Source organism: Kluyveromyces marxianus, chromosome 3 (assembly GCF_001417885.1).
Source record: "Kluyveromyces marxianus DMKU3-1042 DNA, complete genome, chromosome 3".
Taxonomy (NCBI): Eukaryota; Fungi; Ascomycota; class Saccharomycetes; order Saccharomycetales; family Saccharomycetaceae; genus Kluyveromyces; species Kluyveromyces marxianus.
Genome location: NC_036027.1, coordinates 1,552,185 through 1,578,743, shown reverse-complemented (window position 1 = coordinate 1,578,743; position 26,559 = coordinate 1,552,185). Strand labels below are relative to the sequence as shown.

Sequence of the window (26,559 nt, the reverse complement as noted above, 5' to 3'; positions counted from 1 at the left end):
TAATTTTTCCCACAACAAAAAGAGTGTACAAGTATAAAGACAGTTTATAAGCCTAGTAACATATTTAAACTATAGTCATATTATCTTGACATGACTTGGTATTACTTTACTGGTTTTTCTTGAATAAAAACAATCGCGTAATCCACGAGTTTTTCTCAGCTCTTAGCCAAAATAATGTTACTCAGCGATATTTATCCTTATTAAGCTACAAAAACTAATCCGCTTCTTTTCTGTTACTTCCCCTAATGAAGTTAACTGCATCACTTCTTGACACCTCAGAAACGGTAGATACTTTATTTTCAAATTTCACCCTAAAGAATGTATCTGCTACATTTATCATATCGGTTCGGAATGTTGTACATATGAACTGAGCTTTATCTGAGAGTCTCTTAATGGTGCGAGCGACAGCAATACGATATTGCTTGTCTAAGGCAGCATCAACTTCATCGAACAAGTAAAATGGGGCTGGGTCAACCATCTGAATAGCTAAAATTAGAGCAATTGCGCACACGGTCTTTTGCCCACCAGACAATTGTTCTACCCGGAGTTGTTCATCCTTTTTAGAGTTGAATGAGACCTGGATGGACACGCCTGTGTACTTGTTATCATCTTTTATTTCTGAAAGTGAAGATACTTGTCTGATATCTCTTTTTCTCTTTCTTGTAGTTGTCTCCGGAGTGGCAATGTCATCGCAACGGTTGATAATTAGTTTGCCCACACCTCGTGGTACAAGGTTTTCAAATACTTCACTGAAATTTTCAGAAACTTTCATAAATGTTTTTTCAATAGCTGTAAGCTTTTGCTCTTTTAGCTGTTCTATTAATGTTTCAATCGACTTTTTCGATTCCTCTAATTCATCTGCTCTTGAATTCAACTCCTTTCTCTTTTCTTCGAATCTTGAATAATTCTCAGATGCCCTCTTGTTAACATTGGTCATTTGGGATAAAGATTTCGTAATAACATTTAGTTTTTTCAATATATCATCACTTGCAAGGGACTTATAACTTTTCAAGGATTCTTCAGCCAAAATTCCCACTTCCCTTATCAAATGCTGTAATTCATCTTTTCTAGAATTTAAGCTAGACTTCTTAATTAGCACTTTTTCAGCATTTTTCTGGTAACTAGTTATCCTTTTAATCAATGAACGCTGGTGAGAGTTTGCTTTCTCTAAATCTCTTTGAAGAGAAGCTTTTTTCTCCTTCAGTGTAGCGATGTCGCTAACCAATGTAGAAAGTTCATTGTCGATACGTGCTTTTGTTTCAATGACACTTTTTCTATCCATTTCAAGAAGCTCTTTCTGATTTGACATCTGGCTTATATGTGACTCGGTAGAAGTAAGAGGTTTTCTCTCAAGCTCATGAAGTTTGGGAATCAACTTAGAGTTAAGTTCAGCGTTGAACTCATCCAGTTTAGCAGAAAGTTCGCTCAAAGATGATGCGCATGTATTCAAGTCATCTTCCTTCTCTTGAACGGAAGTGGATATTTGTTCCAGTTCTAATTTTTCCTTGTTGTCAAGCTCATTTACAAAAGGCTTTCCTAAATCTAGGTTCAAAGCTTCTACTTTATTCTCTGATTGTTGCAATTCCAAATCAAGCTTACTAATTTTTTGATTGATCGTAGAGATAGTGTCTTCTAAAGAGATTTTCTTAGATATTCTACCATTAAGTTCGCTCCTACTCTTCTCAATACCAGATTGCAATGCATCCCGGTTTGAGACAGCTTCTTTGACTGTATTGTTTAATTCATCAATTTGTTGTTCTACTTGCTGCAATGCTTTCTTGACTTCCTGCAGCTCTCCCTGTGTTTTAGAATAATCCTTTTTAGATCGTTTGAAGTCTTTTAAAGAGCTTAGTCTATTATTCTTATGTTGATCCAAATAGCCACCAGATAAAACACCTCTGCTATCAGCGCGGTCACCTTCCAAAGTTATGGCATTAAGTTTTGATTCTTTGGCTAATATTGCAGCCTCTGTTAATGATTTTACGACAATGGTACGTCCAAACACTTGTTTAACAACATTTTCAAACTTGATATCAAACTTTATCTTCTTTATTAATGGAGTACAATGATTTTGTTCAGAATTGCTGGGGTATGTTATGTTGTTATCGAATACTATCTTATTGAGTGGAACAAATGTAACTCTGCCTCCTTTCATGGAATACAATTGGTTTATTAGCACGCTTGCAGTATCTTCATTATCGACGATAACATTAAAAAGCGAGTTTCCTCCAACGACTTCTGCGCAGATTTTGTACTTGTCACTGACTTTTATTAACTCACCTAAAGGACCAAACACTTTATCTTGCAGACTTAATTTAGTTACAATTTCATTTACGTTCTTTAGACCGACAGCTAAAGAACGGTCGATTGTTTCGTTGACATTAGATTCAAATCTTTTGACATCGTTATCCAAAGACGCAAGTATGCTCTGGAGTTTTTGTTCTTGTCTCCAGAGCTGTTTTCTTTGATCTATTTTTACTAAATATTCCTTTCTTGATGTTGTAACTTTGTTTTCTAAGTCATCCATATGTGAAATTGTTCCCATACCGTTAACTGAGTCAGTAAGTTCATCGATCTCTACTTTAAGTTCTTCCAGCTCTCTCATTAACTCTTTTCTTTGATTTTCCAGCTGTATTTTAGCATTTCTCATCTTTGTTATTGATAAGTTTAACTCATTTATTTGTTCTTTGATCCAATTATTTCTTTGTTCAACGGTTTGAAAGTCTTCATATTTACCCTTTTTTGATAATAATTCCATTTGCCTTCCACGTAATCTTGCAATGGAATATTTTAAAAGTTCTGACTTCTCTGAATACTCGACGTGTTTTGGTTCTAGTTCAGATATCATAGTCCTTTTTGCTTCTATTTCATCTTTTACTATAGTAATTTCTTCCTTATTTGATTCAAGTTGGTGAACAGAGGCATCCAGTTGTATATTTATATCTTTGATCTGAGAGTCTAAATCTGCTAATTCTTTTGCATTTTCAAGCTTCGATGCCTTTATTTGTGGTAAATCAACGGACTCTTTTATCTTTATCTCCGATTCAATAGCAATAATCTCTTTATCAAGATGTGACGTTAAAGCCTCCCTCTTTTCTAATTCCATTACATACTCAGATGAATTTTCTAAAACTGCATTGTAGTCTCCCTCAAGCTTTTCTATCTGGCTTGTCACTTCATTAAGCTCCCTGTCATATAAGCAAAACTGTAATACCTTTCTATCTCTGTTAAGATTATTATATTTCTCGAGTTCCTTCTTTTCCTCAGATAAATCGCCCAAACGTTTATCTAATTCATCTAATTCGGCAGAAATTTTTAATCTATCTCTTTCAGCCGCATCCATTTTTTTCATGGAATCTTTCAATTTGTTTTCAAAGGACTTTGCCCCAACAACATCTTCAAGAAGATGCAGACGTTCCACATCCTTCGCATTCGTTAAAGAAATTATTCGTCCTTGAGGAACAATATTATACGGATTAGAGGTGGAGAATCCTATATTTTCCAGTATTCTCTTGACATCTTGTCTAGTTGAATTCTTATTATTTATCATGTACTCGTCCTTTTTCAATCCCACGGTTCGCCTAATCTTCACCTCCCCAGTGTCATTTTTTAATGGCGCTAACATCAAGTTTTCAGGATCATCAAACACTATTTCTACAAATGCACTCATTACCTGACCTGCACCTTGATAGATAAAGCCCTTTCTATCTTCACGTTTTAAGTTAGTATTCTCTTCGCTTAAAACAAATCTGATAGCGGCAAACAGGTTGGACTTCCCTGAACCGTTAGACCCGACAATTACATTATGATGCGGAGAGAGATTTTCGACAACAGTTCTATTTTTGAAGGTCTTGAAACCACTTATCACCACAGTCTTGATGTGAACCATTTCTGGTGATTTTTAGCTTTGTTATCTTTCTCTTTGGTAACACATATTTTCTATTCGCGTTAATGTTTTATCAATATTATTTTGTATACAATTTAGATTATATATATATATATTTTTCTCCCTAGTGACGCGTAATATTTTATAGAATTGTTCGCCCCACGCGTAAAGGAAAAAGACATAAATCACAATTTTACGTTTACTGGAAGAAAGATATAAGTTCTTCTCCATTTTCATCCTATATATGTTCTGCTTCATTTCATTCTTAAATGAGCACTCAAACTTTCGAAAGGGGCCTGTGGATTAATATCATCTGAATGCCTAATATGAGGTAAAAGAATTGAAAGAATGCATTTAATTAGCCAACTTGTACCTCTTCAATTTCTCTTCTAACACGAACTCGACACTGTAGTCTAGTGGTTTAGGATACTCCCCTTCCACTTAACAAGTTTCTTCCTAAAAAGAAGTAACAAGGCGAGGGAGTGACACGGGTTCGAATCCCGTCAGTGTCAATTTTTTTGGTTTTTTTTTTTAAACTTTAGAAAGGTTAATTTTGGCGCAAGGGTTCTATAACCGTTCAAGGTGAAAAAATCAACATTTCAGTGCAGTTAACTATATCGGTACATGTTAAGAATTTATAATACATACTCAGTTAAAAACCAATTATGAAATCTTATATCACCTTCTGCTAATTCTGGATGGAAAGAAGTAGCTAGAATTCTATTTCCTTGAGATACTGCTACAATTGATCCATTATCCAGCTTATATAAAACTCTGATATTGTTATCTTCATTCTCACTTTCTAAGTTTAAAATGCTTTCAATAATAGGAGCTCTGATAAAAACCGCACTAAAATCTGTACAATTAGGAATAAAAGACGAAAAGTCGCAGCTTTTAATAAAGGACTGTGCTTGTCTTCCAAATGCGTTTCTAACGACCTTCACGTTTAATACATCCAGGGTAGTTACTAATTCCGGCGTATTCTTTACATTTTTCGCCAGAAATATGAGGCCTGCGCATGTTCCCCACACACTTTTACTTGGATCATTAACAAAATTCACTAGCGCCTGGAATATGCCAGTGCGTTGGGAAATTAATGAAATAGAAGTCGATTCCCCACCAGGTATAATGAGTGCATCGCATCTAGCAAGTTCTGACTCATTCTTCACTGTCGTAATTTCTATATCATATTTGTAAACCTCGACACATTGCTGTATTATTTTAAAGTGTTCTGCATATGCACCTTGTAAAGCTAAAACACCAACACACTTCATTTGAACGGACGTAATATCTTATTTTTCTGATATCAATCCTTGAACATGAAATTAGCCTTTTCTATTTACAATTATCGCATCAAAAGTTTAAAATGGATTCAGTCTTCTTTTGTCCGTATATTATATTCATGTTGACGGTTTTTGCAAAATAAAGAATTTTTAAAGGATTGTGTTAGTGCTACTAGTTTATGTATGTCATGAAGTGAAAGCCAACAATGATATATTTGTGTTTGTTTAACTGTGATCTATGAGAGTGTTTTATTCTTTGGATTTTTTTTGACTTGACTTGACTTGACAGTTGCCACACTTGATACAAACTGATATGCATGACGCTATCAAATAAAAAGATTCAGGATATTATGCGCAAATCCGATTTAACGCTTTTTTCTCACTTTATTTCCAATAGCTGTACCTGTGAGAATTGGAATTGTTGGAATACCAAATAATCCCTTTGTTCAAAAGTTGCCTTCACAAAATAAAGGTTACGAGATTCCACATGAAAATCTTCCTACCGCGCAGTGAGCATAGATATTCATTAGTAAAGAGAGCTCAGCCTGGAAATTCTTGTTGAAGCTTGAACTTTTCTTTTTTTAATATTACAAATGCCAGTAGTTTGTGACTCTTTGAAAAGGCCTCCTGTATACTAAAGAATCAAATTGACAATAAGAGCATCAAAAAAAGAGGACTATTATGCCATATAATATTTGCTTTTTCTGTCCCAAAACAAACAAGTCAAAATTAAGAATAATAAAATGCTCTATGCGTCATCGTTTGGGATACTTTGCACCTTATTCCCTTATGAGCAATTTGATTATTGGAGTCTATCAGCTATATAGGAAACTATTAAAAATATATAAAGCATTTATAACACTTTGATATCCATTCTCGCAGATTTGAATAAGTAAAGGAGGTGATATTATTCTGCTTTGATCGTGAATTTCACCAGCTAGCGTATTTGAAGTAACGATTGATTCTAAGGTACGAGTGACTAGTGGTTGATACGATAAAGATGTCAGATTTCAAACTAAAAGCTGGTTTGGCACAAATGTTGAAGGGCGGTGTCATTATGGATGTGGTGACAGCTGAACAGGCAATCATTGCAGAGAAAGCAGGTGCTTGTGCTGTGATGGCTTTGGAGCAAATTCCTGCTGATATGCGTAAATCTGGTAAAGTTTGTCGTATGTCAGATCCAAAGATGATCAAAGACATCATGAATAGTGTCAGTATTCCGGTAATGGCTAAAGTGCGTATCGGTCACTCTGTTGAAGCCCAAATTCTCCAACAATTAGAGGTTGATTATATTGATGAGAGTGAAGTGCTAACACCTGCCGATTGGTCAGAGCATATAGATAAAAACAGTTTCAAGGTACCATTTGTCTGTGGTGCTAAGGACCTCGGTGAAGCTCTAAGAAGAATTCAAGAAGGTGCAGCAATGATACGTACTAAAGGCGAAGCTGGTACTGGAGATGTTTCCGAAGCCGTGAAACATATTAAGAAGATAAGAGGTGAAATCAAAGAATTGCAAGAATCCTTGGGTGACGACGAACAGTTCATTGAGCAAAAAGCTAAGGAGTTTAGAGTATCTACCGATTTATTAAAGAAAGTATTAGAAGATGGCAAATTACCTGTCGTTAACTTCGCTGCTGGTGGAGTTGCGTCTCCAGCAGATGCTGCACTCTTGATGCAATTGGGCTGTGAGGGTGTATTTGTCGGATCTGGTATTTTCAAGTCGAATAATCCGGAAAAGTTAGCACGTGCCATTGTGGAAGCAACTACTCATTATAACGACACTGAAGTGCTATTGAAGGTTTCCAGTGATTTAGGAGACCTAATGGGAGGCTTGACAATTGAATCATTGGAAAAGAACAATAATTCGAAAAGATTGGCTAATATTGGCTGGTAAAAAGACCAGACTATTTATGTGAGTTTTCTATACTGAAATTCAAATAAATGTTGGTAGAGATTCCAACCTTTCAATAGAAAACTGTTACGGTTAAGTCAAAAGGCAACTCAGGTGGGCTTCTAGAAGAGTAGGTTTGCGTTAGTTGAATATAAAAATTAAATGTGAGTACACTTTGAACTCACAGCCTCCATTCTGTACAAACAAATCAACAAACATTCAAAATATCTGTATGGATGTGAGGGGTCATTGTTACTTGTTAATATGTAAGTATACCGATTCATAAAATATCCTATAATTAAACAATTGAATTTGACGTAAGAATACTTGTAGTAAATCTCTTTTTATATGGGTGTTCTTTGCATAAACTTTTTATTTTCTTAATATTGACAGAAAATATTCCCTACTTATTGTTGAACTTTTTAATCATACTGTCACTATTTTTCACCAAAAATAGGAAAGGTGTGTGTGAAGGAATTCGTGTTTACCTAAGAATCAATTTTAAAGGAAATAAAGGAGAGGCTTATGCTGAAAATAGTTAAATCTAAACAAAACCATCATCAAAACTTAAATTTAAGATTAAAGCAGTTGGCTGGAAACCCTATGAGCTCAAAGAGTTTGTGTGATATAAGAAAATATTTACACCATTGAATTCTTCGTGATCGATTAGTGTCTTTCTGACCATTGGACAATAAATATTTGAGCACAGTATGTCACGACTGTATACTCCGGAGTATTCGAACGAGCTTCTAGATTTTGTACAAGATGTCTTTGCTGAAGATGTGAAGCATTATTATGCAAAACTTAGGTTAGAGAAACTTATTGAATTGTTGGAACAAGGGGAGTCTTTATTCGAATCTTATCGAGAGTATTTATCCCAAGGAAAATATGAAGATTGTTTAACAGCATTTACTATTGGGTCATTTTACGTTTACTTAATCATACCTGGATCTGTCCAGTTCAACGCTAGGAACAAATCGTATGCAATCTACTCTGACTTAAAAAAGTTGTATCAAGATGAATTAAATATGTCTAATGTTCTAACGATGGTCCTCCACAAAGTTGATGCTGTGTTAAACCAAAACCTTGAAATCCTTACCAGTCATCAGTTAGATCACGCTAGAAAGCGCGCATTCTCTGTTGAGGATCCAATTATTAGACATCAGCTAGAAGAATTTCACCTACAGGATAATGACTCAGATTCCACAAATAATCATAAGTCTTTTGCGTCAACGGAATGGAAAGCACCCAGGCTTGATCCAAATGATAGGCTTCAACTAGCCGTTAGCAGTTCCAAGACAAGTGAAGCTTCGTCTTTGAAATCTTTACCGTTAGAAGAAAAGATCGACAAAACGGACGAAATTTCGGCAATATTATCTTCAACATCAGTGGAAACAACTGGCGCGGCTAATATCGGATTGGGGACTTATAATCAAAATGATAACGCGACAAGAAATATTCCACGTCATTACAGTTTGCCTGTCACGTATGTCAATGGACATCTGACAAAGGATGATGACGACTCCACTATCGACCAGCCTGTTGGTCATAACTTAGATGGATCGATAATTAGAACGAACTTTTCAAATCATTCTGTATATCTAAGTGGGGAACTAGAAGAGGACTCTAATGAAAAGATCTCATACCTCTCACGATTAAGGCAAGATCATACAATTGATTCTGAAACACTTTTCGATATTCTAGATGATCCAGAAAGAAGGGAACATTTACTTTTGATAGATCTAAGGTTACCAAAAAGATTCGAATCCAATCACATTGTTGCACCTCATATATTAAACATTGATCCTCACGTATTATACAATTCAGAGACAAGCACTTCGTTGAAATCTTTTGAGGAACTAAGAAAATTGGTTTCTAATCCTCTTTTGAACAGTATTGATAAATTCAAGCAAATTGTTTATTACACAGACACTAAAAGCTTTATGCATCTCACTTTTAATTACGAACTTTTATTATTCCAACTTCTACTAAGCAAAACAGTCACACACTTTCCAGCATGTCTTCAGGGAGGCTATGAACAATGGAAATCATTCCTTCACAAAAAAGTTGCTGCTGACCCCAGTTTTGACAGATACCAATATCTATACAAGAAGGGTAGTTCATGCCACACAGAACACAGCAAGGAAGAATCTCAACCAAGCTCTATTCCCGTATCTACTGTTCCTTCACGCAGCCCTTCGAAAGCCTTGGATCTACAATCTTCTGAGGCTCCACCCCCCATTCCAAAAACTGCACCTCCTCCACTTCCAGACAAGCTATCTGTATTTTCGAAAGATGCGAATGTTATTTATAACAGACCTGCTGCTCCGCTACCGCCCGATACTCACCCACCATTTCTAAAATCATCTGCTGCCAAGGAACTTCGATTGAACCAACGCAAAGATGTTAATAAGCATTATCATCATACCCATACGCCTTTCTCAATTCCTACAATTGAAAAGAATCCTAATGAGTTTGTCTCTTTATCTATAACAGGACTTCGGAATATGGGAAATACATGTTATATTAACTCAATGCTTCAATGTCTTTTTGCTTGCTCGCAATTTCGAGATCTTTTCTTGAGTTCCAAATATCATAGATATCTTAACCCAAGATACAATAATATTAGCATTTCTAAGTGGTTCAACATACTTTTTAGGAAAATGTATTTGAATGGAGGTTGCTCAGTTGTCCCAAATGGGTTTTTGAGAGCTTGCCATATGTTGAGGCCGGATTTCAATATACCAAGCGATCAACAAGATACGCAGGAATTTTTGCTCTTTTTGTTAGACACTCTGCATGATGAGCTTAGCGAACCAACAAAGGTAGCTAATGATTACCCCAATCTTCTTCTACACGATGATAAATCATTATTAGTCGATGGCAAAGAATATGACAAATGGTTTGATGAGAGTTTAAAAAATAATGGTTTATCACCAATTGATGATATCTTTCAAGGTCAAATAGAAAATTCTCTAAGTTGTCAAAGATGTGGATATACTTCCTATAACTACTCCACATTTTATGTCCTATCATTAGCAATTCCAACTCTGCCACCGTCTAAGGCATTTTCAAGGACGAAAAGGGTTATACGTCTAGAGGATTGCATTAATTTGTACACTCAAGATGAAATTTTGAAGGATGAGAATGCCTGGGACTGTCCGAAATGTGGAAGTCAAGCCAGCTCATCGCACCCTAACAGTAACGATGATAATGTTGATAAACAAAAAAAGAGGAACTTTTTGGTAGTTAATGGTGAGCATAAATCGCGTTCAAAGTTTTTCAAACTCTCTTCATCAAGATCCAAAACAAGGTCTCTTTCTCCCTTCAAAAGTGGATCTTCAAAAGGAGAGAAAATAATTTCAAAGTCAAAAAAAATGACAACTGTCAAGAGTTTAAATTTCATCACAATGCCAAATATACTGGTGATTCACCTTTCTCGGTTCTTTTATGACTTAACGAAGAAAAATGAAACAATGATAAATTATCCATTGATTTTAGATGTTGTTCTTAAGAACAATAAAGTAGCCAGGTATCGATTATATGGAATTGTTAATCATTTTGGAAACTTAGTAAGTGGACACTATACCTCTCTTGTTAATAAGCACCTCTCTCATGAAATCAGAGGAGGAAAACAGAAATGGTACTATTTTGATGATGAAGTTGTTAAAAAAGAGGACAATCATGGTGATTTCGACAAAGGAATTACCAGTATATCAAGTGGTGACGTTTATGTGCTATTCTATGAGAGAATTCCCGATATGTGAAGCCAGGTCATTCGTTATATCACTATTTTGACGAATCGTAAGCCCACATATTGAAGAATTGTAGGTAAAAGAATATATTAATAAATTTAATTTTAACTGCTTATTACTTATTGCATAAGACCAATCGTCGATTATTTAACACTAGCCTTTTTCTGTTTGTAGTTAAAACCTCAAATTTGAAGGAATTAAACAAAATATCGCACATGTTCATTTTCAGGCAATACCTCAAACGCCAAAGGTCTTTATGTATTCCGTAGCGGTCTGAATTTCCGATTGCCTTCTCTTGGAATCCCATCCCAACTCATCACCCATAACTTTCACAGTTCCCTCTACAGCGTTTAGAGCTTGCTTGGCATCTAGGAAAGCATATCTTGTTCTTCTCATTAAGAAGTCGAGAGCAGTTCTTGCATACTCATACTTGATGGTGTATTTCAACTCCCCGATTGTGTATGGATATCTGAAAGAATCATAATCAACATGGCCGAAGACAGAGACGTTTTCTTTTCCAGCCAAGGCAACAGGAAGTTTGTTTCGAGGATCCTGTTTGAAAAGTTCACAAATCACTGGTGCCCGAGTTCCATAGTTATTTGCTAAATGCTCTGCCATTACGCTTGAAAGTTGATATTGTTGAGAGAGCAAAGCAGACAAGTTTGGATTCCAGTTTTCACCACCCACCAATCTTAACTTTTTAGTAATACATGGTGTGGTATTGAATTTCCCCACTTTAACTACCTCATTGATAGTCTCCTCTGCCATTTCTCGGTAAGTGGTCCATTTCCCCCCAGATATAGTAATTAGATCAGAAGGGGACGTGAATAAGAAATGGGATCTCACCAACTGTTGAGTTGTTCCAGATCCTGATTCTGCTGTTCTTGGGTCCTTAACCAATGGTCTAATTCCAGCCCAGGCGCTTAAGACATCTTCTCTCTTAACTGGGAAAGTAATATAATGTTGTAATTCTTTCAATATATCCTGAATATCAGCTTCAGTAGCGGTTGGGTTCTCTGGAACTTGTTTCATAGGAATATCAGTGGTACCAGCCAAAACTTTGCCTTGCCATGGCAAAAAGAACATAACTCTTCCATCAGATGTTTGTGCATCTAACAAACCCATTTCTTTTGGACAATAAAACGATGGTAAAATTATATGAACACCGGCACTTGGAACGACCATTTTAGGATTTGGCACAGCAATCTTTGTTGAAACAGTAGCATTTTCATTGATCTTTTGCAAAATGGAATCATCTGGTAAACCTGTAGGAGATTGGTCCATTTGCAACAAGCGATCGCTGTAGGGACCCGTAGCATTCACAACCACTTTGGCCTTTATTTGGTACTCTTTTCCAGTTTCACGGTCTACCGCAACAGCACCTTCAACTTTCCCTGTTTCTTTGTTCTTCAAAAGTTGCTTGATTTGGACATAATTCAAAACGGTTGCACCTCTCTCCACCGCAGTAACAGCCAAACTACTGTTCATTCTGGAATCATTGAAAGAACCATCATGGTACACAAGTCCTGCCTTTAATTTGGATGCATCTAACATTGGAGCAACTTCGGCGGCTCTTGAAGGAGAAAGTAAGTATGATGATTTCAAATTTTGTGAGCCAGCAAATAAGTCATACATTTTAGTACCAACGTAGAAGTAAGGAACTTGCCAGTAGTTGTAAACAGGAATCATTATTGGTAATATTTTACAAAGATGTGGTGCTGTATGTAGCATGTGGGCTCTTTCGTTTAAAGCTTCAATAACAAGGTCCAATTGAGCTTTAGAAAGTTCCCAGAATGCTTTTTCCAAGTATCTGACACCACCATGTGCCATCTTGGTAGACTTGGAAGAAGTACCAGATGCAAAATCGTTCATTTCTACCAATGCCACGTTTAGTCCCCTTGTCGCGGCATCCAAAGCGCATCCAGTTCCAGTAGCACCACCACCAATAATTAAGACATCAAACTTATCTGTTTTGGATAGTCTTGACAAAAGATCCGCTCTTGATGGTATGTCTACACTAGACTTCTTTATGGTGGATACAGACACATCGCTGTACAAGATGTCTGAATCACGTGATTTTTTAATTAGAGAATTGGCTCCCCAAACTGCTGTTACCGTTGCAACAGATCCTAGCAAAAGCTTTCTGGATCTTCTAATGGTATACATGATATGTTTACTGGAGTAATCTCTCACTTTCTGAAAATATGTGCAGGCGCAATAACTTATGCTCTTTTCAAAGTGTAATAGTTAATTCGAGCGTTCCTAATTATCCTTTTTGAAACTCAATTTTTCCCAGAAAGCTAACAATGGGCGTGTTCTGTTCTGAACTTCCGTTGTAAGATTTTCTCGAAAAAAGATACAAAGTCAAGGGTAATTTTTTTTTATTGAGCAAACTCAGTTACCTCGTTCTCTCACAGATTAAGATATGACTTCTGAAAAAAAAAAAAAAAAAATAGTGTAAATGCGGGCGGGTCCAAAATGAAGAACAAAATAAAATAAAGTGCGAAAAAACAGTTAAAACGTGACTAAAAAAGGGCTTTTTTGTGTTTTACTTTGTATCGTTGTAGCAGCAGTAGTGACGGACGTAAAGGGAATCAATTGCTATAATAGACACGTCACTTGGAATTGGTATAAAGATCTGTTGTAGATCGTTTTATTAATAGCAATTCGTAACTACTGAATGCTGGATAACACCTGTTGGGTCCCTGGACATAATGCAAAAGTTTAAATAATTGTTAATAAATCTGAAAAGTTTTCAAGTGAGACAAAAGTAAGGAATGAATATTTTGTTCTTATATATATATGAATGGTTAAACAATAATTTCCTTTCATGCACTGAGAAAGCACGGAGATCAAAAACTTTACGGAATTTCAATAGACATCACATGCGTATGTACATAGAAACAGCCCCCGGTACAGCGCTTAGAGCTGGGCCTTATTTCAAGTTTCGAAATGTAGATATTCGCGTTTTTCTTTTGACTGTTTTTGAACATTTTTCTGTGAATCATCTGTCGATGACGATACAAAGCTACTAAAAACCGACGTTCGCAGCTCTGAGTAAAACTACGGAGTACAAAGTGTGCTCGGTGTTACACTCACACATGTAAATTTTCTAAATAGTACATAAAAAGAGCTAGAGTATATTCTATGTGGGGTTTATTGGTAGCAATTGTTATTATTTGCCCGTAGAAAAATCGAACTACCAACAAAGCATATGAGTATTTCCATTGCTCCCCGCTTCCTTTCATGCGCAGTATTTCTCCCCGCTGAGACTAGTTAAAATTTCAAAAAAAAAAAAAAAAAAAAAAAAAAAAAAAAAAACATAGGAAACATAGCAGCAACTCGAATAACTAAAATAAAATCTCGAACAAGGTAAGAAACAACGTTTACTTCGCTATGATTTACCTAATTGTCATAATATGATATGATAATTACTTCATAAGATGGCAGCTACTCAGTGAGTACAAGACTTAGAAGCTTCAATACCGCGTATTGAGGCGAAATTTATTTCGAAAGACCTTTAATTTATTTTTGTCTGCCAAAATGTTTGTCCTGCAATTGAATCTGTACCTTACCTAACTTGGCAATTTCAAAAAAAAAAAAAAAAAAAAAAAATATAATAATCTTGTGAACACTCTTCTCTTACTGATGGGGATCCGGAATAATATAATAATTACTGCAACTAGATATAAGATTTCGCACGCGAATATTGTAAGGAGACTAAAATATGCCCACCACGCATCTCACTCCTGGTCATTTAATCCGTACGTGCGTCGTCCGGGTTATGAATTATTGTAGACACTTCCCGATATGTCCCGATATTGCATCGGAGTTCTCTCACAAATATAATGTTCAATTAACCGCTTTTGGATTGTGTTGAAACAAGATAAAACAAATTCCCCGGGCCTCGTAGTTAAGGGATATTGATAACCGTACACAATAATTGTATCACGTGACTGGATATTTTTTTTATTGGATAGGTATACTACCATTCTATATGTCCGAGTGCATGGATTTTCTCTACCATCAAAGATGTATGATTTATTCAATGTATATGTAATAAAAATTATCTGTTCATTCTAAGTTGAGGCATTAATACTGTTGACAGTTCTGCATATCAGTCAGTAATTCCTCTACGCTTGGATCTTTTTAGCTTTTTACGGACCACAAGCATGGGTACAGAGGTAATGAAGTTTTGTAGTGAACTTAACACTGTCTGTAGCGGCACTATGATAGTGGTTGCCTGAAGAGAAAATGCCATCTCTGTAAGTAATTGCTTTGGGTATGGGTGATACATTGAACATATGACAACGTCGACATTATCCAAAGTTCCAACACCATTGGTTGATTCGAACAAATACTCCACATGGTCGCAGATCCGATTTAACTGCGTTAACATATCGTTCTTATCATCATCACATTGATTGATGATATATAGTGTGTCTCCATTGTTGAGCACACTTCCAAATGTGTATATTAGAGTGTATATTTTTTCGCCAAAAGATTCATCCATTTGGTCTAAGTATAGTACGAAGGTGTGATTAGGCTTCTGTGATTCTTCACTTTTACAAACACTTTGTTCTGAAGTTTCATCTTTAAGATCATCATTTTGGTTCTCGGTCGATTTGCTCATAAAGTATAAAGCTCGGTATATTCCGTTTTGAATCTCTTCCATCTTGATATCTCTCTTATCTGCTGTCTTTTTACTTTCTGCATTCTTTGCGAGCCAGGGTTTCATGGTATCCAAAACCTTAGTTATCGATGTGACAAAATTTGGTAGCACTTTACTTCCCAAGTCGTATTCTAGGTGCTCATCGATTTCAATTTCGTTGTCTACATCACTTACTTGTTCCTCATCACTTAGCTCCTGTTCGTCATCTTCGTCATCATCATCTTCTTCTTCCTTAGAGATATCATTCTTATTGTTTTTATAATGTTTATGAAGTCTTTCGGAAGGATCTCTGTTTAAAATAGTCCACTTTAAATGTGCTTGTTCTTTGATACTCACTCTACTAAGAGAACGAGACAAGGATCGATTAGAAAGACTCCTATTCGAAGTAGCCCCTGGATCTCTATTTTTGCTCCTAGATCTTCCTCTTTGCTCTGGCTCTTCGATTTTGATACTAGGAAACAGGGGAGGTGCTGATACCCCTTCGACATCATTCAGCTGCTTCTTGTTCAATATACCTCTACCCGGTTCATCCATCCTAAACCAGTTTGCTACTCCCGCTTTCGCCGTCTGGAGTCTTCAATGTTTCAAAAAATAAAACCCTATCGAAGCTTTACTTGCTTGACTAAATAAATAACCTTTGATTTTATGTCTAATTTTTGTGTGACTTCTATGGTCTTTCAGGTCCGTCAGTAGATGATACCACGAATGATCGCCACTATAAATTGTTATTCTCTCGTGATATAGAAGCCAATAGGAAAACCGTAACTATTAGAAGTTCTTCAGATAATAAACCTTCTTATCGAAGTATACTTGTGTTTATCTTATTACGCGGTGTTTCCCTTGACACACAAGTGATAAACTAATCAATTCTAATTCTTTAGTCCTATATATACAAACAAACCTTTTGGCTAATACAAAAATTTTGATGGTTCATTTTTTATGACTTTCGGCTATTTTGATATGCGTAGTGAATAAAAGAGAATTTCCCCGAGAAAACTGAAAGAAGAGAAGCGAGTGAGCCCAAGATCAAAACTCATTGGCCAAGGTAAAGGGGAGTATATTTAACGTTTGGCTAAAAAACAAGTCTTTCCACTAACCTTCTCTATATTGAATTATAACGTTTGTTGCCTGTAGGAGAATAGAGTTATGACATAAGTGCCAAAACATGGACTTTAATTATACGGAAGCAGTCTTCTCTGCACCAGAGAAGCGAATCTTTGATAGCCAAGGAACTCTTGATTTCCAGAAGTCTCTGGCTATGCTAAGGATCCAGTATTATTTGCAGAAATACATCACACTCTGTAGAGGAATTCAAGTTACTGATTTTGCTCCAACAGACGAAAATGAATTCACCACCTTTATAGGTGGACTTTTATCAAGGCTGTCAGATTTAGTTGACGAAACACCCCCTGAGAAAGTACACAGTAGATTTGGCAATCTTTCTTACAGAGATTGGCAGACAAAGTTTGATACACAGCTTGATGGTTGGATCCATGAACTCATACCAGAAAAGTATCACAGAAGTATCATTGAGATGAGATACTATATCGCTAACGCATTCGGTTCTAAAGAAAGGATTGATTATGGTACTGGTCATGAATTATCATTCTTGGCTGTGATAATGTGCCTTGACATGTTAGGTGTGGCAAGTATGCGGGGTGTGCAAATTCTACATTGCTTTAACAAATATTATGATCTGGTTCAGAAATTAATTTTAACTTACAGGTTAGAACCAGCTGGATCCCATGGCGTATGGGGACTAGACGATCATTTCCATTTTTCTTATATTATAGGATCTACTCAACTTCTAGGTCGACGCACCTCTCTAACTCCTAGAGATATTTCAAATGTCAAACTTATGGAGCGTGACAGTGACAAGAATCTTTTTTGCAAATCGATAACATTTATCAATAGAGTGAAAACGGGACCTTTCTGCAACCACTCTCCGCTTCTTTATAATATATCGAGAAGTGTCCATACATGGCAAAAGATGCAACAAGGTTTAATCAAAATGTACAAAGCAGAAGTTCTTAATAAATTTCCTGTTGTTCAACACTTCTGGTTTGGTACAGCATTCTTCCCTTGGACTCATTACGATAGTAAAACATCTCTACCCGTATACCAACCAAATGAGCAAGATGAAGTGAGCGGAAGTACAAATCTGAGTTCAAATTTACCCTTTAACTCTCCACCGAATTCTACGAATGTAACAACGAAAATGCCCCCACCCCTAAGTACAAACACGGCAAGATTTTTACATAAACGCTAATCTTAACTATCATCTTGATAATATATACAATCATATATTTGGAAATAGTATGTCTTTGAGTCCGTGAATGTATGGCTGTACCGTGCACTACTAAAAGTTTAAAAGAAGACAGCAAATTCACTAAATATATTATAAGAGAACGGAACTTGTTTGATTTTATTTGATAATGTACGTACGGTATATAAGATAATACTAAACAATGTTTTAATCAATGCTAAGACTTAAATTCACCAGATGGTGAAGGATACCAGATACACTCAGTTGTATTTTATCGTACGAGAGAATATACCTTCACTGAACTAAGCGAATGAGACTAAATGCCAGCTCATGACAACAGTTTTAGTTTTAGGTTGCTTCGGCATACTAAATGGATTGGTAGTAGACTTATGGTCAACGTCATGAGTAAAAGGGGTATGATAAAGATTAACTGCCACGTGTTATTTTCTTATCATAGTTGAGGACCAGCAGCCAAAACCTGGGAGGTAGCCTTATCCTGGTAAGTCTTAAAGTTCTCTACGAACAAACCGGCCAATGTCTTAACCTTTGACAAATACTTGGCTTCACCTTCAACCCAGTTTCTGCTTGGGTTTAGTAGAGAAGGAGGAACCTTATCGCCAACAGCCTTTGGAACTTGCAAGTTGAAGATAGGTAGAGTCTCGTATTCTTCATTAGCCAAAGATCCATCGTGAATTGCATCCAAGATGGCTCTTGTGTATTTTAGCGGACAACGTTTACCACCAGAAACATAAGAAGAACCAGTCCAACCAGTGTTGATCAACCAAGCATTTGCATTATGTTCGGCCATTTTCTCAGCCAACATGGTAGCGTACTTCATTGGGTGTAATGCCAAGAATGGTTGACCGAAACAAGACGAGAAGGTTGCTTCTGGCTCAGTGACACCTTCTTCGGTTCCCGCCATCTTAGAAGTATAACCAGAGATAAAGTGGTACATGACTTGCTCTGGTGTCAACTTAGACACTGGTGGTAGAACACCAGATGCATCACATGTCAAAAGAACAATGTTCTTTGGATGACTTTCAGCTATACATGGGATCTTAGCGCTTGGAATATAATCAATTGGGTAAGCACATCTTGTGTTTTCGGTAATTGAGGAGTCATCATAATCAACTTCTCTGGTGTTTGGGTCGTAGATGACATTTTCCAAAACAGAACCAAACCTAATGGCGTTAAAGATCTCAGGTTCCTTTTCTCCTGACAAACCCAGACATTTGGCGTAGCAACCACCTTCGATGTTGAAGACACCATGATCGGACCAGCAGTGTTCATCATCACCGATCAACAGTCTATGTGGGTCAGCAGACAAGGTAGTCTTACCAGTACCACTCAAACCGAAGAACAAAGTAACATCTTTCTCAGTGATACCTTGGTTAGCACTGGAATGTAAGGTAAGTACGTTATGGTTGACAGGCATCAAATAGAACATAACGGTGAAGATACCTTTCTTCATTTCACCAGCATATTCGGTACCCAAAATAACCATTTCCATTTGCTTGAAGTTGATTTCAATGGTAGTCTTAGATGTCATACCGGAGGTGTGTGTGTTAGCAGGGAATTGGCCAGCATTCCAAATTGTGAAGTCAGGTTCTCCAAAGTTTTCTAGCTCTTCTTGCGTTGGTCTAATCAACATATTGGTCATGAACAATGCATGGTAAGCTCTAGCACAAACGACTCTGACCTTAATTCTGTAACGAGGGTCCCAACCAGCGTAAGCATCAACAATGTAAATATGATCTCTTGTTCTCAAGTAGTCAGCGGCTCGTTCTCTGTTGATTTCCCAAGTTCTCTCAGAACATGGTTTATTTACTGGACCCCACCAAATGTTATCTTTGGAAGTCTCTTCTTCAACGATACGCTTATCACGTGGTGATCTACCAGTTTTGTCACCGGAGTAAGCAATCAAAGCGCCAGCACTGGAAATTGCAGTGGCTCTTTCCTTCAAAGCATCTTCATACAATAAAGCAGCTGGAGCATTACGTCTAATTGTAACAACTTCCTCAGAAAGGCCTAATTCACTTCTGATATTTTGTTCGGCCGAGTGGTGAATTTTGCTTGGGGACATGGTGACTTATTATTATTAGAAACAATTGTTCAGTTGTAAAGTATTTTCAATTCAATGTGGTTAAAAACTCGTGTTGTATATATATGAGTTTGGCGACACTTTGATTGATAATGCAGAGTCAATAATGAAAAACAGTTAATACAATTGAGAAGTTAATACATTGAAAGAGAAAATGTATGCGGATTGATTCGATTGCGATTGCAAAGCATTGCCTTTTATATACAATTATTCGTCGAAGGGAGGCTTTTTAAATTACGATAATGCATTCAGCATAAATGGATGTTAGTCGCCCATTCTTCCACAGAAACACCAAGAGAACGAGAATAGAAGAGTATATATCGACTGTCCCTCCTTCTTCCGAAACCAGCCATATTAGCCTGGATATTAGCATGGAACATTTCGGGAACATTTCATTTCAGCCTAAAGCAGCACAGACCCAAAGCTTTTCTCGGTTTAACGTTCAGGAAAATACTATATGTTTGACTCAAAGTGATTGGAGCGATCCTAGGACTCCGGAGGAAGAGACAAAAAACACTGCGCGTATATAGACAGAGACAAAGAAAGTAGGGACAGAATCCCAGAGTTCAAACCGGGGCGGACGGGTGAGCTGGCTGCTGAGTGTTCTGTTCTTTTTGTGCCTAACTAAGTAGGAGTAAACTCCGTGCCAGCTCTGAGGTGGGGCTGTACCCCCGGGATTCTTTTCCACTATGGGGTGTATGGGTCCTCGGGGTTTTTCAAACTTTCGTGCGACAGGTACCCTATTTTGTTCTTTGATTACTGCGAGTTTTTCATTGGTGCCCCGGCAGTTGATGCAGGGGATAGAAGAAGAGGCATCAAATACAATGGTTATGTAATCAGCTTTCTTTGCGATATGTTCTCCACACCCTCCTTCCTGCCACGACTTTCTCTAATGTGCAAATCTCCCGGGCTATTGGGAGGCCGGGCGATGGAGAGCCCCGGCCTTTTGATTTCTATTCTTTCACAGGACGTGTTCTTTACAAAACACACACACACACACACACACACACACAAGATACCCCGGGATTATAGCACCGTGATGAGAAAAAATCCCATATTCTTCTGTCTGTTTTGCTATCTTGGCTCGTTAGTTCATTTTGAAGGGAATAAGACTTCGGGTGAAACCGGTGCCGTTCAATTTTTTTGAAACAGAAATTCTTCGCTCGGTTGTTTCATGGGCTTCCCCAGATTTAAAAAAAATGCCCCTCACTATATGACGTTATTCTAAGAATTTTACGTTTGATTTTGTTTATTAACATATTTATTTTTTACATTTGCATAATTTCGACACTATGGGACGATTCTCTTGTCCCTCGAGGCAGCGCTGCCCACTACACACTTCCCTACGTGATTTGTGAATGTGTAGTGTCACGTGATTATGTAAGTGACTTGTTTGTCCTTAAATTCTGTACAATTAATCTTTTTTTCTTATACTCACTTACCTTGAAAAAAAATAAACATCAGTAGGAGTATGCTCTTAGAAAAGTAAACAAATAACACTACTATTCAGATCAGGATTTTCAGTTGACAAATAATGTGTTTACAAGAAAATTAGGAAGGTTATTAATGGAATAAGACGATATATGGCTGTGCATCGTAATGAAGCGGCTAGAAAAAGCCAGGTCTCGGGTCTCATTGATACATGGCTTAGAAAAAGAGCAGTTTCAAGAAGATCCATACCTCGAGAATCCTATAATAAAAGTTCTCGTGATGGCGGCAATGGCAAAGGATCGATAAATTCACTAATAGAAAAGTCGAAGGTTGCAAGCAAAGCTAGATGTATTACCAGGAAAAAAACCCACACAGCTCCAATGGCTACCAATTTGTTAATGGGTTTTGATGCATCAAGTCAGAACTCTTCCGCCGCGGTCAAGTCCAGCCTTTGTCTATCCTCAACCAAAATACGAATTATGAGAGAGACTAGTTCAGATAAATGTTGGTTGCGTGTCAAGATAAAGCAAAATTGTAATTTAAATGATAAACTAACGCTATTGAAAACGGATCATACAAAATTTAGTACAATTATCTTGCAAGGTCTTTGCTCCTCCAACGCCAGTTACGTTCAATGTAACCATGACTTCCTTTTTCAATTATATGGAAACGTATTTTGGTGTTTAAACTGGAAATTGAGTTAAAAAAAAATAAAATAGTTGTAGAATTAATTAGTCAAATTAGAGGTTTAAAAATGTATAAAATAAACAAACGTCTGTTCGTTAAGATATGATATATGAATAGATTTAATTAGTACATACACCTGCTTCTCTACCAAGTTCCCTGCACACGGCGAATACAAATCTAGTACTGAAAGTACGAATCCCCAATTGCTGAGCTTTATTTCTCATATTGAAGTCGTCAGTAACTAAACTGATGAAATTAAACTTCTTGGGATCTTGGGTATCGCTAGATACAGGGATACAGTCTTTTCCGTTCTGCATTGCATCGTTGTTTAAAACGTTGAACTTTTCTTGTGCTTTTGCAATTGCATCTATGACAAACTCATCCACATGTGATTTCCATGTCATTTGTTCTTCGATCTCTAGGTGTTCCTCCAAGTGTCCAGCAACGTTACCCGTAAATCTCAAAGCAAGAAGGTTTCGTTCATAGTATAATTGTCTCACTGCTATGACTGCTCTAGTGGCGGCCTCTAATACGCTTTCATCCTTCGATTTACGAAGAAATCTCAACTCCTGGAAAGTTGTTAAACAAATGGCAAATTTCAAAACATTACTGGTGGCAAGCTTATAGATATGCGCAAAATGTCTCAACCATGTTGTTGCATCCAACACAAAAAATGTAACATTTGTGTCTGCTTGACAATTTAAGTTTCCTAAAAAGCTTCTGTGCAACAGCTCTCTTTGCCTGAATTCGGGATTCATGAATGCCTCAAGCCATGGCTGCTCTAATTTGTCGATTACAGAAGAGTATTCTAATCTTTCTTGAACGATCAGTTTACCATTATCCAAAACCCTATTGGCGTTGAAATCATCACCTCCGTATATATTTGCAGTTTCTAAAGGACCTTTGGTATAAAGGGAGCCAGTTATTAAATCTCCATTCTTATTGAAACAGAAATAATCTGGATGCATTTGCGTAAATCCTTGTAGTTCTTCGATACGAACTCCAGGAATCATGGATTTTGCAGATTCCTCACCACTTTCCGCTCGGTTGACATCGGAAATAATCTCAAATTTCTCAAATGGGAAACTCTCATTTTCTTTTGGATATAACTCAACTGATAATGCATCATTTACATCGTCGTCAAATCTGAAATTCAAGTCCCTCCAATCGTTAACCTCTTTAACAATCTTCATACAACCTTGGCCAAAACCACCAATTCCTTGCCAATCCACAATAACATTGAATAGTAAAAGTGTACGACAGATCCTTTGCCAATATTTACTTCCAGTCTCGTCAGCATCATCAAAACAGATACCATCGGTTGGTGCATCCAAGAATAATGTATCCGATAATCCTGTACTTTCCAGTGTTGTGAATTCAAGGTCGGATTTTTTGCAAATCACATCAAACCACAAAGAACCCCAACAACTCCAGCACTCCGGTAAGTTTTCGTTCTCGCAGAAAGTTTTTAGCAGTTCTTCTCTATTCATTGGAAGATATGTAGACATGTAAGAATCCATATCAAAATTCTTGGTACCGGTGACCTGACAATAATGAACCAAAGTGTTCATGAAAGTTATCAATGAATCCCATGGAAATATTCTTCTTACAAATACAATCCAGAACTTCTTCAATGTGATATCACCAATTTGATCTAGTTTTATCTGCAACGATATGAGAAAGAGTAACCAAGGCAGAAGATGAGGGAGAGCAGTAACGATAGGACCACACAAAAACCGTCTCAAAACAATCATGCCACATTTCATGGATGTAACATTAATGTAGTGGAGAGACTTTTTCCATATAACTATGTCCAATGGAAATTCGTATGGTACCTTTGGAGAGTCGATAGAGTCAAAGAAATCATCAATCATGACATGTGTTTGTTCTGAAGAAGGGAACTCAGGTTCCATTGATGGTTCAGATGTGCTCCTTGTATTCTTCTTTCTTCCTTTACGTTCCTTTCGAGATTTTAGGTATTTAGGTAGCTCGAATAAGATGGCGAATGGATTTTTTGGATCACCGAATCCACACAGTTGCAAAATATGTGATTGCGAGAATAATGCTGAATGTCTGAACACATGTTTTAGTCTCTCAGCATCTTGGATAAATATTAGGTTTGGATCAAAAAAGTTACCAGACGAGGAGACGCCGAATTTATGCTGGAAATAATGAATAACAACATTTTGAAGCTCAGATGATTCTAAGAAGCTGGGAAGTAACATGACTTCTGTGTGCTTCAAGTAATCTACTATATGGTTGCTTCTGTGTCCAGTGCTATCACGTTCCGCGAAAGCTCTTTGGTAAATATTATCGATAACCAATTGCATATACTGTGGCGATGGAACAAAAATATCTTCACAGAACACCGATTTTCCTAGGTTGACGAAAGCTTCCAATGTGTTTTGTTGAACGGTGGACATATGGTAATAGAGTTTACCATGACCAAAGGTATATTTCAAGCTTTCTCTGTACCAGTGCTCTGCACTCAACTTCCAGTCCACGAAACCTGATGGGTATAGGGCGATAGCCATTCTTGACAAATCGCCTAATCTTTCAAGCCAAGGAATTGAGTATTTTGGAGGGAGATCCTCGAGCATATTGGACAATGCGATGAATACGTATGCAATAAATTGACAACATATTTCTGGGTCCATGAAGTTTGAAAAGTTTTTCAAAACGTCCAGAAATGTGATGGTGCCATAAACCCAGAGTCTTCTTTCTATCCTATAGACATCGACAATTTCTTGGCCTATGGCGAGACTTGCTTTCGATTGGGAAGGCAAGAGTGCCGTTGTTATGAAGAGGATATAATTGTCAATTAAATCTGCGTTAACTTTGTATGCCAGCCATAAATTTTTTAAGTCTGTTGTTTGTTGCGTAGTCAATTTTGAGCATCGTTCTTGCAATTCTGTTTCTTGCTTGACAATGCTTTTGTATATTTCCTGTAGTTTTTCAACGAGCTGTTGCTGGCTTCCTGATTTATTATCGACTGCGGCACTGGAGCCGGCGCCATTATTATCACCATTGCCATCATCATTATTGTTATTATTACTATTGTTATTGTTATTGTTATTACTAGTATTATTAGTATTATTCCCGGCGCTTCCGTCACCGGCGTTTCCAATGCAGCTACCCTTTCCAGGTCCCTGATTAGGATCCGAGTCTCTCGGTACATCCATGTTTGTATCAGATGGAGGAAAGTTGACATTATCGTTGTCGGTGATTGGGATATGGGAGCAAGTGGCTACTACTGCCTCTGTTGCAGTTCCTGCTGGTATTGGGGTAGCCGTAGCCGTAGCTGGAGCCGTAGCTGGGGCTGTCGTTATTCCAACAGATGCATGCGAATTATTTTGCAACTTTGCAATCTTGACATTGTTGTCTACCGTAGTAAGCCTGCACACGGAGTCTGAACGTCTTATGCTGCTATTCTCGTTGACCGTTGCAGCTGCCTCTAGGTTTATCTGCGACGTTGTTGGGAGATAGAACGGCGATTGGGGGAGATGCATGTCCCCAGCCGACCCATCGAGGGCTCTCGGCTGTGGAGTGTGTTCCATCTGGATCATTGTATGCGGTTTCGTGATGCTAGGAGTCTTCTCGTGCCTCGCTTTCGCAGGCGAATTCGTCAAAATCGACGTATCGAGGAACTGGTACTGACCTGCTGCCTCATTTGAAAGCTCTGCCACACTCAAATCGATATTATCCGATACCCCGTCTCCTGTACGTCTCTTGATAATTGAGGAGTCGTAATACTCCGCAGAATTCGAGTTGTGTCTCTTCTGATGCAACCCTGAATGACCCATACCGAACAAATGTACTGTGTGTCCTCCTAGTGTGTATCTATTGTGTAATGTATGCACGCCTGTGCCAGAATGAACGAAAAAAAACACAAAACAACAATAACAGCGATAGAGACAACAACGACAACAACGACAATATTCTAATTTTACCTGTGTTGTTTGCTTACTCTTATTTTTAATATCTCTCTCCTTCAACCTCTTGTCTGATTCTTTTTCGTCAGGTTTTGTTTCCCAATTTTCGTCCTTGTTTCTCGCTCTGCTTTTCTGAGTAATGTATGTGTATAAATCACACGGGTTTAACAGTTAAAAAAAAAAAAAAAAGCACTCGAAAACTAAAACTACCACTAACAACGAATAACAAAGCAGCAGGAGATAGTAGACAGATAGCAACGGGGATATATGTGTATACGATTAAACCTCCAGATAATTTCTCCCTTGCTTAGTGAACTACTACTTATTTACCGATGGTCTATACAACTGTAAAGATTCACTAGCCTATCCTAAACCATCTACTCCAGGCCTGGACGGACCAGAGAATATGTTCATCCAACCATCAAGAGAGTATATTTTTGCTATATACAAAAACCCAATGTATCATCATCCACTATATATTATACTGTAGAGTACATATAGTATATAGTGATCTGAATGTTGTTAACCTCACACGCTGTACCTACAACACCAGCACCCAGCAGCAGCATTTTGCCCCTGATCACAACTGTTTCTCGGCTAGGCAACTTTTCCCACATATCGTAGACGTATATCATGTGTGTGCATACCATACCAT

At 37.4% G+C, this 26,559-nt stretch overlaps 10 protein-coding genes and 1 non-coding gene across 11 annotated transcripts; 5 read left to right on the top strand and 6 right to left on the bottom strand.

Moving 5' to 3' along the window:
• Positions 1-214: 214 nt before the first annotated feature.
• Positions 215-3,889, bottom strand: SMC3 (cohesin subunit SMC3; the record flags this gene model as incomplete). Its single annotated transcript, XM_022819268.1, has 1 exon — positions 215-3,889. One exon carries the CDS (start codon positions 3,887-3,889, stop codon positions 215-217), a length of 3,675 nt encoding a protein of 1,224 aa, XP_022675851.1.
• A 399-nt stretch (positions 3,890-4,288) lies between these two features.
• KLMA_R324 lies at positions 4,289-4,398 on the top strand. Its single transcript has 2 exons — positions 4,289-4,326; positions 4,364-4,398. It is a non-coding gene; the product is annotated as a tRNA-Gly (tRNA).
• A 123-nt stretch (positions 4,399-4,521) lies between these two features.
• On the bottom strand, positions 4,522-5,160 carry SNO3 (pyridoxal 5'-phosphate synthase subunit PdxT; the record flags this gene model as incomplete). Its single annotated transcript, XM_022819267.1, has 1 exon — positions 4,522-5,160. The coding sequence occupies one exon, from the start codon at positions 5,158-5,160 to the stop codon at positions 4,522-4,524; it is 639 nt and encodes a 212-aa protein (XP_022675850.1).
• Positions 5,161-6,169: 1,009 nt separating this feature from the next.
• On the top strand, positions 6,170-7,063 carry SNZ3 (pyridoxal 5'-phosphate synthase subunit PdxS; the record flags this gene model as incomplete). The annotated part of the gene is made up of 1 exon (XM_022819266.1): positions 6,170-7,063. One exon carries the CDS (start codon positions 6,170-6,172, stop codon positions 7,061-7,063), a length of 894 nt encoding a protein of 297 aa, XP_022675849.1.
• Positions 7,064-7,770: 707 nt separating this feature from the next.
• Positions 7,771-10,827, top strand: UBP7 (ubiquitin-specific protease UBP7; the record flags this gene model as incomplete). The annotated part of the gene is made up of 1 exon (XM_022819265.1): positions 7,771-10,827. The coding sequence occupies one exon, from the start codon at positions 7,771-7,773 to the stop codon at positions 10,825-10,827; it is 3,057 nt and encodes a 1,018-aa protein (XP_022675848.1).
• Positions 10,828-11,052: 225 nt separating this feature from the next.
• Positions 11,053-12,981, bottom strand: GUT2 (glycerol-3-phosphate dehydrogenase; the record flags this gene model as incomplete). The annotated part of the gene is made up of 1 exon (XM_022819264.1): positions 11,053-12,981. One exon carries the CDS (start codon positions 12,979-12,981, stop codon positions 11,053-11,055), a length of 1,929 nt encoding a protein of 642 aa, XP_022675847.1.
• Positions 12,982-14,932: 1,951 nt separating this feature from the next.
• On the bottom strand, positions 14,933-16,021 carry IMP21 (Imp21p; the record flags this gene model as incomplete). The annotated part of the gene is made up of 1 exon (XM_022819262.1): positions 14,933-16,021. One exon carries the CDS (start codon positions 16,019-16,021, stop codon positions 14,933-14,935), a length of 1,089 nt encoding a protein of 362 aa, XP_022675846.1.
• A 631-nt stretch (positions 16,022-16,652) lies between these two features.
• RRD1 (peptidylprolyl isomerase RRD1) lies at positions 16,653-17,756 on the top strand (the record flags this gene model as incomplete). The annotated part of the gene is made up of 1 exon (XM_022819261.1): positions 16,653-17,756. One exon carries the CDS (start codon positions 16,653-16,655, stop codon positions 17,754-17,756), a length of 1,104 nt encoding a protein of 367 aa, XP_022675845.1.
• A 448-nt stretch (positions 17,757-18,204) lies between these two features.
• Positions 18,205-19,836, bottom strand: PCK1 (phosphoenolpyruvate carboxykinase PCK1; the record flags this gene model as incomplete). The annotated part of the gene is made up of 1 exon (XM_022819260.1): positions 18,205-19,836. One exon carries the CDS (start codon positions 19,834-19,836, stop codon positions 18,205-18,207), a length of 1,632 nt encoding a protein of 543 aa, XP_022675844.1.
• Positions 19,837-21,437: 1,601 nt separating this feature from the next.
• On the top strand, positions 21,438-21,989 carry KLMA_30718 (uncharacterized protein; the record flags this gene model as incomplete). The annotated part of the gene is made up of 1 exon (XM_022819259.1): positions 21,438-21,989. The coding sequence occupies one exon, from the start codon at positions 21,438-21,440 to the stop codon at positions 21,987-21,989; it is 552 nt and encodes a 183-aa protein (XP_022675843.1).
• A 102-nt stretch (positions 21,990-22,091) lies between these two features.
• KLMA_30717 (uncharacterized protein) lies at positions 22,092-25,775 on the bottom strand (the record flags this gene model as incomplete). The annotated part of the gene is made up of 1 exon (XM_022819258.1): positions 22,092-25,775. One exon carries the CDS (start codon positions 25,773-25,775, stop codon positions 22,092-22,094), a length of 3,684 nt encoding a protein of 1,227 aa, XP_022675842.1.
• Positions 25,776-26,559: the final 784 nt, after the last annotated feature.